This window comes from Pelodiscus sinensis, chromosome 2 (genome assembly GCF_049634645.1).
Source record: "Pelodiscus sinensis isolate JC-2024 chromosome 2, ASM4963464v1, whole genome shotgun sequence".
Taxonomy (NCBI): domain Eukaryota; kingdom Metazoa; phylum Chordata; order Testudines; family Trionychidae; genus Pelodiscus; species Pelodiscus sinensis.
The window spans coordinates 147,153,906-147,165,930 of record NC_134712.1 but is presented as its reverse complement, the minus strand read 5'-3'; the positions used below and the strand labels follow the sequence as shown (position 1 = coordinate 147,165,930).

Sequence of the window (12,025 nt, the reverse complement as noted above, 5' to 3'; positions counted from 1 at the left end):
ATCATCGCCTTAAATATTAAGAATACAGATCTGCACTGCCATGTGCCATTGACAAGTCTGCTACTGAGACCCAGCCTGCCAGCCATATCCTCCCTCTCCCCTCCCAGGAACGCCTCGCAGGTTGACAGCACTCTGAAAATTTAAGCGGAGCGCCGCAGCCAGATGCCGGCAGTGTAGGTGCGGGGCCGGGGCTTTCTCACACACGCTGTACTGTACCGAGGGAGAGACTCATAGACTCTTGGGTGGGGGGGAGGTCAGTAGCGTCAGGCTCCCATGGCGTCACTATTGACGTCTCGCATTCCAGCCGCTCTATGGAGAGGCCGCTAGGGCTCCTCTCACATAAATGACGTTCAGAGAGAGGGAGAGGGAGAGAGCAGCAGCAGAGGAGACTCCTTCCTCTCTCTCCTCACACACAGAGAGAGAGAGAGACCCAGAGAGAGACAGAGGCAGATCTCTATTACTGAGCAGCGCATATAAACAAAGGCACATTGCTGCAGCAGCAGCAGCCACAGCAGGCTGATCACTCACTCTCTCTCACACACACGCTCCACTCCGGAGCAGCAGCAGCAGCAGCAGCAGCAGGACCAGGCTGCTCTCCGCTCCTGGTGTCTCAGGCTTCTGTTAATCCTTTTCCATGACTCGGGATAACGCATCCTCCAGCTCCACCGCCGCCAAGAACCTCTTGGGCTTGCCTTTTACAATTTTGCCACTGGACAGAGCCTCCATGCACATTTAAGGAAACAGGCATTTACAAACTAGATGTAAAGACGGAACCGCCACAGCAGTCAAGTATGTATATATGAATGGGAGAGAGAGAGAGAGAGAGAATGTGGATTGGACTTGGTAAAAGTTGTGCTGCTGGTTATATTGCTCTTGAAATAACAACTGCTTTGTGGTGAACTTCTGGGTTGCCAATCTAACGTGCTGGGGGCTGTAGCCTGAAACTTTCCCCCCCTTATATCCAGGGCGGATATGTATTTGATGCTGTTTTGTTAGCCCCTACTTGGGACTTTTTTCCCCCTCTCTCCTGAACAGGAGAGCTGGGTTTTGTGGAATAAAAGCCTCAGCCGATACTAAGGTATTTCTGCTAGTTGTTGTCATGGAAATGATGCTGCCGCCGGCGGTGGGGAGTTTGCAGCTCTGGTGAGGAATGGCAGTAATTTGTCTCTTCCTTGAACTGTGCTTGGGAAATAGGTGGTTTTGTTTGTGCGAGTTAGGAGCATTTAATAGGGACGGCAGGGCCGGTTCATCTGCTCTCGCTTTAGGAGAGAACGAGCCAGGGGCTGCTGGAAGAGCTCGCTAAAGAGGTAATTGTTGGAATGTGGCATATTGTAATGAAATGAGATCGGATCTTTGCGAGGCACGTCTGCCCGGCAGATGCTCCTAAGAAATTTGCACTTTTCCCTTTCGAGGTCATAAATTGTAATTACATACTATACTGCCCCAGCACGTGTGTTACAGTACAGAGGAGCTGCATTTCACTCGCTGCCTTTCTCGCCGCATACATTTCTCGCTGTATAAATTTCTCTCTTAATAACAGCGAAACAGCTCGCGTCTTTAAAAAAAATCAGTAGCAGGTTGTATAATAGGCACTCAAGTTTGGTGTCGTGTGGGGGCAGCTGTTGGTCTGCCGTATCACGACAGTGCGGTGTCACGAGGAAGGTATGGACAGTCTAATGCTTTTACACTGTGGAGAAGCGTTTGGTGTTCACCCTATTTTGAGCGAAAGAGTTTAACTCCCAAAGTTGTCCCCAAATGCTATTTCTGGGCGGTTTTTCCTGCAACAAGAGTCACTTTTCAGTTAACTTCGGGACGTGATCACCGGAGAGCTATCCAGCCTGCTTCAAGTAATTAGCTTCTTCCGCTGATTTTCTTTCTCCCCCCCCCCCCCCTCACGGGGACTATTGTAGGATAACGTCTAGGCTGAGACACAGAGGAAACTCACTCAAGTTGCCGGCTGGTAGCGGGAGTGGGCTGGTGTTCCAGTTACGTAGCGGTTCTATTACAAACTCGCCACTTACTCCACATGCAGCTGAAACTTTTAATTCAGTGACGCTTCCCCTTCGCGGTCCCTCCCGGGGTAAAGGAAGGTTTCGAAACTCAGCTGAAGAGCCACAATCACAATGGAGCGTTTCACGGTTTCCTCCTCAGATTACAGGGCGGGGAGGGGTGTCACGGGGGGTTGAATGGAAAGTGTAAGGAGGAAGAAAGGCGCTTTGACAAGGGCAGCTATTCCTTCCTAATTTACAGCCCTCCGGCCTCTGTGCTCCTGGCTCAGGCGGCTGCAGTCCCGAGGCGGGGTGCGTGTTTGAAGGCGCACTGAGTGTCTCTAGGTAACGGGCGGCTTGGGGGGAAGAGAGGAGCCCTAGGGCGCTCGGAGCAGTGGGCGAAGGGACCAGGGAGGGAGCAAAGCCCCAGGGGGGAGAAGAGGGGAGCGTGTGACCCCCGGCGCTGCGCAGGGGATAATGGCACAAGCTGGCGAGAGTTCCTGGCTGGGACTCGCACTGCGGGGGGTGAGGAGTGTCTGTGACCCTGGCTGCGATATTGGGGCAAGTCCTGCCTGTGATGTGCGGGTGGTGGCTTCAGGAACAGTCGCACCCAAGCCAGGTGAGAGGTTAGCCAGCGCAGGGGGGGGGGGGGGCAGAAGGGCCTTAGGGGGCAGAAGAAAGTTTTTCCCAGGGAGGCACTTGCCGGGCTAGCCCGATGGTATCAATGGGGAGGGGGTATCAATGGGAGGGTGGATCCCCTCAGGTGCAGGACAGTAGTGAAAGAAGGAAATCAACTTCTGTCACACGCTGCCGGTATTGGATGCCCGCGCCATTTGGGGAGCGGGTGCCTGTCACCCCCGCGCTTTCACATCGGAAGCGCGAGGCAGAGGTCTGACTGAGGGCGACAACAGAAGGTTTCCTCGGTGCGGTTTGGTGGCTCAGCCGGGACTGATCCCCGGGCTGCCCCCCCAGGGAGCGAGCGAGCCCCGACCCCGCAGGCTGGAGCAATCCGTGCGCTCTCAGTGCTCGCTTCCCGGCAAGAGTCTGTCTACCTGGAGCCACACAGATTTGCACTTCCTGCCGGCCGGGCCGCCGCACGTGTAGGACAAGCGGGCCAAGCGCCGCAGGGGGGAAGCTGCTAGTAGCCATTTGCTCCCCTCGCCGTTCTCCCTGGGCTGTCTCCTCTGTGGCTTCGCGCCCGAGCCCGCCAGAGAGTGCCAGGACACTGCCACTGAAACACGCGTGGAAACTTCCTTCCCCGGGCATCTCCCGACTCTTCGCCCCGTGCCCTGGCGCTGGCGGGAGGGGGCAGAGCGAGGCCTGCGCTTTTTCTAGCCTCTAGTGGAAAGCTGCGATCTTGCTTTCCATGGGAGGCGAGAAGCCCCTTGCCAGTCTAGGTGAGCTGGGGGGGAGGTGAATTATACCTTTGTCTCTCCCCTCCCAGCCCCGCGTTATCCTCCCAGGCTGCAGGTGGCCGCGATCTGGCCTCCCAGCTCCGTCCCTGCCGCTTCTTTTCAGTCCCCCGGCGTGACTGCCGCCCGGGTCAGGCACCGTGCCTGGCTCCTGGTCGCAGCCGCGACAGGGTGCGGCCCGCGTTGTGACTCCCGCCCTCTCTCTTTGCCTGCTGTGTGACAGAGCCCGCTTCGGAAGAGCGCCCCCAGCTGAGTCCCGGCTCCAAACCCGGACCCGCAGACCGGTCCCAGCCAGCCCGCACTCCGCCTCCTCCCGCAGCCTCCGCCGTCCAGACAACCAGCCCCACCATTCAGCGAGCAAGATACCCTCCAGGTAACAGCCCCTTTCCCGCGCCCGCTCCGAGCCCTGACAGAGCGTGTCCTGCCCCCCAAGCACACCGGTAAACGCGGAGTCGCTCCTTTGAAGTCACTGGAGTTAGGCTGGGTTCACACGGGGGGAACTGCGACCAGACCTCAGCCCTCGCCACAAAGAGTCCGGTGTGAGAATAAAGTTTCCATCCTGCCAATACGCGGGGCTTCTTTGGCAAATATTATCAACAGGTTTAATATTTTTCACGCTGGCTGGGCCAAATTTCGCTCCTGCAAAGCCGTTTTGCTTTGAACAGGGCAGCGAGGAGTTTACCTAAGAGCAGAATTGGGTCCCCGATTCAGAGACTGTGTTTAATAAAACTTGTACTGTCATGACTGAATCCTTAGGAATGAAAAGTCCTGAACCAACACAGTGTGAACATGTAAAGAGAAAATTCAAGCCAGTGGGTTGGGATGCTGTGTGTAATGGGTACATGATTAACCCCCTATTCTCATGTAACATTCTTGCAAAGATTTCAGAAAGGTTAGTTGCTCTGAAATGTTCCTGACCGGATTTTGTATTTATTCTATCTCAGTCTTGCTAATACCTCATTTTGAAATGTGGCTTGTGATTATTTTAAGCACTATGTGTTAAGAAATAATTATTATTATTATTGCTGTTTCTATTATTATTATTATTATTATTATTAAATTATCACTTTATTTTTGTTTTTGAGTGACACATCTCATTGTTTAAAGTAGAAAGAAAAAACAGGAGTTTGAACTAGCCAGTAGATCATACTGGGAAATGCTATAGTAAGATGAGTTCTGCATATTGGAATAGATCTTTACGTTACTTCTTTCCTCCTTCTTTTCTTCAAATAGGATTTAATGCAGATTTCTATTCCAGGAAAGCAGCTTTAGCATAATTTCTTAATGTGAAATAGCCATGTAGTGCAGGTATTCTGCCTGAAAAGAAAAGGAATTGCAGGTCATCTCTTATTACCTCCTATTTCTTTTCAGCACAGGCAGAAAATCCTTCTCTCTCACAAGATTCTGTGTCAACATGTCAATTTGTGACATTAGTTATCTGCTTGTTAAACTGCATTTCTCAATGAATTTTCATTGGAGATTCATGGTAGGAGTTCCATTTTCCATTTCCTCTCTTAACATATAACCAACATATTTAGGAAAACTGGTTGTTTAACTCCCCTTGTTTGATAATATCCCAAGTTGACACTGAGTTTTTCTTTCTCTGTTAGTTCAATTGTGTATATGCCTCCAGAGACTGGCAAGCACATTTTAGAAATAAAAATAAATAAGATTTTTGAGGTAAGGTTTATGATGATTTTGTCCTACTTTTTAAATAAAATATAGTATTTGGATGTATAAATAAAAGTAGTCTTCAAAGAATTATATTAGGAAACAAAAGCAGTCATTTCAATTTACAAAATTGCTTGAAAACTTGAAAGAACTGGTCTTTTTTTCTGACATGAAAATACAGTAATTAAAATCTATTCTTAATTTAAATGTGCTTCTCTACAAATTAGAAATTAAAAGTTTATTTAATATAAATTAATTTGATTGTTGTATGAGAGTTTCTAGTCACCAAAGCACAGGGGTTTCTTAAAATATCCAATAGCTACCTTTAAACTTTAGAAATGTTTGTATGTTTCATTTATCCAATGACTGGAATATGAATTATACTAGTTTTAAGGAGATAAAGTAGTCCAAATTTGGAAAAATATTTTCTCAAAGGGTAAGAATTCTTCTTTACTTTCTCAGTTTTTCTTTTTTCATGTGAGAGCATTTCCATTAATATAAAGATGTATATTGTTATCAAAGTGAAACTTGACAGCTGCCTTTAACTTTGATTGCAAATACTGGGTTTGAAACCTATAGTGCAAGCAGGCAAACCTCATAAAGATTGCTCTATTGGGTCTGTAATGTCCTCTGAGCAATAAAGTGTGGAATGGAGACGGGGAAAATAAATTTTAAAACCCAACTCCTTATGTTACTAAAGTGATCTTTTTTAGGTATGAGTGAACTTTCATGATGCAACGTAAAAAAAATACAGTTGTACTTTTAATCTCAGCCTAGGTCTTCTATTACTATCAGGATAGAAATACAGTGTACTTTTGCCTTTACATTTAAAAAAATGTTGGGGTCTATTGTGCCATCTTTTTTTTAGCAGTTTTCCCCATAATGGGGAGTTCTTAAAAGTGAATGGTAAGATATTACCCTTAATTATGTTGTGATCAGAAATACAGTAAGTGGGCCCTACGTCAAGTAAGAAGTATCTATTTTCACAGCTTCTCAGTAATAGATACAGTGATTTCATTTGTGACTTTGATGTGCACTATGGACTGTGTGTGTGCATGACAAACACATTGTCTATAGTACACATAAAAAACAACTGAAATCACTGTATCTGTTACTGAGAAACTCTGAAAATTATATATATATATATATATATATATGTGTGTGTGTGTGTATGTGTGTGTGTGTGTGTATATATATATATATATATATACACACACACACACACACACACGATAGTGTGGTTTTTTCTTTATGAAAATTTTATGGCATAATTGCATGCATTTCGAGGTAGAGTTAGGGCCAAATACTGTTTTCATGCTTGTTTAATTCTCACTGACATCTGCGTCTATTAGGCAGCAGATCTAGAGCAGTTAGAGCCAACTTGTGCTCTCACATACACCAGTGTAAATTTGGGGTAAGTCCATTGATTTCTACCAATGTCACTGAGAGCAGCTCTGTATATTGCTAATATATAGCTCTTCTCAAAGACCGAATGTTCTGAGGAAATGTATAACTCCCACTTTCTGACAGTGATTGTCTAATTTTGCTCTGAAATGCAGGAAATCACCATAAAAGTCTGAGAGAGATATAAGTGATGATCCCAAGTGGCAGCTGAAGTGTAGTAGTAGTAGTTGTTGTTGTTAATGGCCCCTTTTGCCCTTGCAGATATGCCCTGTGTGCAAGCCCAATATAGCCCTTCACCTCCTGGTTCGAGTTATGCAGCTCAGACCTACGCATATGGCTCAGAGTACAGCTCAGAGATCATGAATCCTGACTATGCCAAACTGACCATGGACCTGAGCAGCACTGAAATTACTGCCACCGCCACCACCTCCCTGCCCAGCTTCAGCACCTTCATGGAGGGTTACTCTGGCAGCTATGAGCTCAAGCCCTCCTGCCTGTACCAAATGCAATCTGCCTCCTCTTCCTCCAACCAGAGGCCCCTCATAAAAATGGAAGACAGCCGGCTACATAGTTACCACTCCTCACTGCCGCCCTCCACAGATGAAGGGATGCCCAGCACCTCCATGTACTTCAAGCAGTCCCCGCCTTCTACGCCCACCACCCCTGGATTTCCTTCTCACCAGGCCTCCATGTGGGATGAACCCCCCCATCCACTGCAGCCTGCACAGACCTGCATGGCCTCCAGCCACCTGATGGACTCTGCCCCTATGAAGACTGTGCCCCCCCGCTTCCCGCTCTTCCACTTCAAGCACTCGCCGCCCCACACGCCTGCAGCTGGTGCCCACATGTGCTATGACCCTGCTGCCCTGAGCCTGCCTCTGGGATCTGATAGACCCACTGCCAGTCAAGCCACTATGGAGAACCATCCTTATGGGCTCCCCCTGGCCAAAAGAGCAGCCGCCTTAACCTTCTCGCCACTGGGCCTCAACGCAGCCACTTCCAGCATGTTGGGTGAGAGCAGTAGCAGCAGCAGTGGCCTCCCTTCCCCGCCCAGCAGGAGCTCCTCATCTGGAGAAGGCACTTGTGCCGTATGCGGGGACAACGCTGCCTGCCAACACTATGGGGTACGGACGTGTGAGGGTTGCAAGGGCTTCTTCAAGGTGAGAACCATATACTCTTATACACGTCAGCCCTCCCATCTCAAGTCAGCCCCATACCAGTCATGCTAAGTGTCGACCGACTGCATCGGTTGTTGTTCTTGTTGATCAGTTCAACCAGAAAAGTGAGGCTGATTTTGTGTATATTCGAGTGAAAACCTGCCATTTTGGTAGTCGGTTGGGGCAGGGTACACAGGCTAGTCATACTAACAAAATCATACCCTCCATAGGGTGCAGTGTAGAAATTGGGCTAGTTCTTAGCCAACGTTTCAGGGTGTGGCTACATGGTATGGTAGTCTGCACCAGAGGGGTGTAAATTCTAGTGTACATTAATGTGTCTCGCACTAACTAGCCTGTGGGACCCTGCTGCCATGCACTAAAAGTTTCCTAGTGTATGTTAATGTCATTCTGGCTGTTTCAAAAAGGACTAAGTTAATGCTTGCTATGGAACAGTCAGTGGGTGCCAGCGAGGGTCTGCATGTGCCAGTCTGTGCGCAACATGCTAGTGTGCCCTAGAATTTACACCGCTGGGGTGTGAACTAACACTTTGTAGATAAGGTCTGAGCTGGGTGAAACAATGAAGCTAAACTGATGTACATCAGCCTAGTATTTGGCCCACTAATGTCTTTCTACCAAATGCATGGCAACAGTTTCAGGAGCTTCTCTTAAAATAAATCTAGCTACGTTTATTTTGCTTTCAGCAAATTGGCCTTTACTGAGTCATTCAGATTAATTACATATTTTTTAAACAAAACATGAAATACAGGTGTTGTGATAGACATCTGGTCATACAGCTAGTAGTAACAGTGAAAAGTGTAATCTCCCCCCGTAGGGTAATACAAATACTTGTAGGTTTAAGGACAAGCCAAGGAAGCTATTGAGTCAATGTATGTTATAAAACAGAACATTTGTCATGCTAGGAAGTTGCTACTTGACTGCAACTATTTAGTTTAGAAAACAGTGAATTTTAATCTGTGAAAGGTATGAAGTAGTGGGATGACTAAGCACTGTACAGAGTCTCAGTATTAGCTGAGAGACTAACAGAGAAGGTTTTGGGGCCAGATAATACATAATAGATTCAGTATGAAGAAACTCTGTTTATGCTTTCTGGGTTTGTGTATTTTTTGTTTGTTTTTAATGATAGGTTTTAGTTTTTAGATTTTTTTTTCTACAGATGGTATGTACGGTTTCAGTTTACTCTTATAAATGGCATGTTTAAATTTAGAGCTTGGGACATATCTTAGGGTTTGATCTATTAGTATCAAGGTTGAAGGGTTGATTTAGTTAATTTCTTTCTGTAAAGATTAGAGACATACTCCTGTTGAAGTTAATGGGAGTTTTTCCATTGGCATTGATAGAAGCTGAAAGTTTAAAGCATTTTTATTGGACTTACTATTAGTAACATTACTCAATGATAATATTTTTATAATATAATACAATACATTTATCTATTGCAATCCTCAGTTGTTTGGGTAGAATTAGAATAGTTAGCAAAAAATCATCTGGGAGAATGAGCTATTAAGGTCCTGTTCCTGCTTCTGTGGAAATCAATGGCAAAACTGCTGTGACTTTATTTGGGAACAGGATTGGGCCCTAAATTTGCAAAATGATTTTACAAGTCTAACATGCAATTTGCAGGTTAAGAGATGAATGATTTAATGTGTTTCTTTTTTTTTTTTTTACTTGTGATCTTCTCTTTTAGTGCGCTAGGAACACAAATTGTGATAGAAATAACATCTTTCTGCATAATTCCATATTAATGAAAGATTTCATTTATAATGTCACAGTAATTATTAGATATATTGTTACTGCTTTTAATTTTTCTATTAAATGCTCATTTATGGTGAAATTGAGTTACTTTATTTCAGTACCATTGATTTTAAATATTAAAACATTTTAAATTGTTTATACCAATATCTGTTTTATTCTTTTTCTAGTATTAATTTACTTTTATAAAATTTGAGTTGTCTAATAGCTTTCAAAATTATTTGATATAATATAAATGAAGGATTTTAAAAATAAATTGGCCAGCATCTTCTCCAAACATTTGTTCTATAGCTAAGCAAGTATTGGTACAATATAACTCAATTAATGTTATCCAAAATAAGTTATTTTTCCATGTGAGTTAACTAAATTGTGGAAGGTTGGGAGTGCCGGGGAGGTTAGTTTGGTTTGGTTTGGTTTATGTAGTTTTTATTTAATCTGTGCTGATTTTAATGGCTAGCAAAACCAGTTATTGTGATATTTGACTAACAACAGTGATAGCAGGAGAAGTACATACCAGATCATTTTGATTCTGTTTTAATAAGGTCAGTAATAATCAGGGGAATGAACCAAGTAGAAAATTGTTCCCAAAGGGATATTAAAAGCGGAGATAATCTAATCCCCAAAGGTAGATGCGATGACCTGGTAATTTCAGATATGATTTTATCATTCAAAGTTGGCTGTCTCCTGAGACTTGCTTCAGAACAATCCTAGACAATTTTCATTGTCAGCAGCTAACACCAATAAAACTGTTTTTCCTGCAGGCTAGTGTGTTAGGAAATTAATTTTATCTAATTATACAAATTGCACTGTCGCTTTTCACATTGTAATTAAAATACATCTTGTCAGGTCCTTGCTCATTCAAGAAACTATCAGTTGACTATTTCTGTGTTGCATTTTCTCAGAGAACAGTTCAGAAAAATGCAAAATATGTTTGTTTGGCAAATAAAAACTGTCCAGTGGATAAGAGACGTCGTAACAGATGCCAGTATTGCCGCTTTCAGAAGTGTCTCAGTGTCGGCATGGTTAAAGAAGGTAAGGAACGTGTGCTATCATAAGCACACGTATCTGAGTATTACATTTGCTTATGTCCAAATACATAGATTTAATTTTTATGAGGAATTTTATAATGGTAGGCTTTCTAGTTTACTCATCCCCAGAGTGTGGGTATATGCAATATATGTAGCTTTAAAAAAAAAACACTATTCCTGGTATTAGGTTTATAATGTCTGGATTCTCTAGAACCACACGTTCAAAAACAGCAAAGTCATCAGAGGATGAATTTTTTTCCCATCAATCCTGGCCAAAGTTCCTCCTCTTTTTTCTACTGTACAGTGTGCTGTACTGCAGTTGGCTGCCACCTCACAGAGGGGCTACAATACGTTGTGTCCTGTGTGCCTTTACATTAGGCACTAGACTGTTCCTGTGGAATTAAATATAAGGTTTGCCATTGATTGGAATGGAGCCAGGATTGAATTCATAGGCCCCAATCCTGCAAGTTCTTAAGTATGTGAGTAGTCCGATCAATGGGAGAACTCACATGAATAAGCATTTTCAGGATCAGGCCCATAGCATGGGACATGTTATCACTTATATCTCTGCAATTAAAGATGGCAGCATTGTCTGTCTAGCGAGCTAACTACCTAAATGGAGACGTATTATGTTTTTTGCTGGAATAATCATAAATAAGAACTCACCTGGGACTCATCTGTGGTTGAAGCTGCTTGGTGATGTTTTTGTGGACTGATTTTTGTTCTTCTTTAATCAGTTGTCCGTACTGATAGCCTGAAAGGAAGAAGAGGTCGGCTGCCTTCCAAACCAAAGAGCCCTTTACAGCAGGAACCTTCCCAGCCCTCCCCACCTTCTCCTCCAATCAGTATGATGAATGCCTTGGTCCGTGCTTTAACTGACTCCACTCCCAGAGAACTTGATTATTCAAGAGTATGTTTTATGATTTTTTGCATAGAAAAAATTACTACATTGTATTTTTTTAATTTAAAAATCAGTATATTTGAAATGAGAGAAAACTGTAAAACCCAGTGCCCTATTCTGGTGTGTTGGCAATGACTTAAATGGAGCTTCATTGGAAATTATTTTGGCCTCTATTTGTTGTGATAGAGTTTAAGACACGATACTATCTGCACCCACAGGTGTGGTAAAGCAAGTATACATAGATAAATAGGACATTGATCCAGCAACAGACTGTGCCCAGAGCCCCCTGATCTCAAAGGGACTAGGGTCAAACTCTGGGATGTGCCCCTATGCAGTCAATTGTAGGATTTATTGTAACCAATTATAGGTATTAACTGTAATTTCCAGTTTGGAAAACCTAATAATAATACCTAGCTCTTAAACTATGTGTTTCATCAGTAGGTTTCATAGCACATTACAAAGGAGGTTATTGAAACAAATAGGCAATTTAGGACCTGGTTCTGCTCCAGTTAAAAATCAATAGGAGTTTTGCCATCGTTTTCAGTGGGAGCAGGATTGGACCATTGCATAATATGATGCATATTATATTTAAGGAATAAATTTTAATGATACTGACCTCCTTTGTGATTGCTTGGAGACTCACAGATGAAAAGCACTATATGAAAGCTAGTTACTATTATTATTTTATTTTTTATTT

At 44.0% G+C, this 12,025-nt stretch overlaps 1 protein-coding gene across 4 annotated transcripts in view; it reads left to right on the top strand.

The window, feature by feature from the left end:
• Nucleotides 1-253: 253 nt before the first annotated feature.
• The window catches only part of NR4A3 (nuclear receptor subfamily 4 group A member 3), a 30,628-nt gene continuing 18,856 nt past the window's right edge, over nucleotides 254-12,025 (top strand). The window contains exons 1-5 of one of the 4 annotated variants that reach the window (XM_075921596.1): nucleotides 254-3,773; nucleotides 5,011-5,080; nucleotides 6,737-7,635; nucleotides 10,302-10,431; nucleotides 11,165-11,337. In XM_075921596.1, coding sequence (XP_075777711.1) covers nucleotides 6,739-7,635; nucleotides 10,302-10,431; nucleotides 11,165-11,337 — 1,200 coding nt within the window. In that variant the 5' untranslated portion in view covers nucleotides 254-3,773; nucleotides 5,011-5,080; nucleotides 6,737-6,738. Of the gene's footprint in view, nucleotides 3,774-4,483; nucleotides 4,887-5,010; nucleotides 5,081-6,312; nucleotides 7,636-10,301; nucleotides 10,432-11,164; nucleotides 11,338-12,025 lie in introns of those variants that run through there. The other 3 variants (XM_075921594.1, XM_075921595.1, XM_075921593.1) reach the window with 3 other exon arrangements.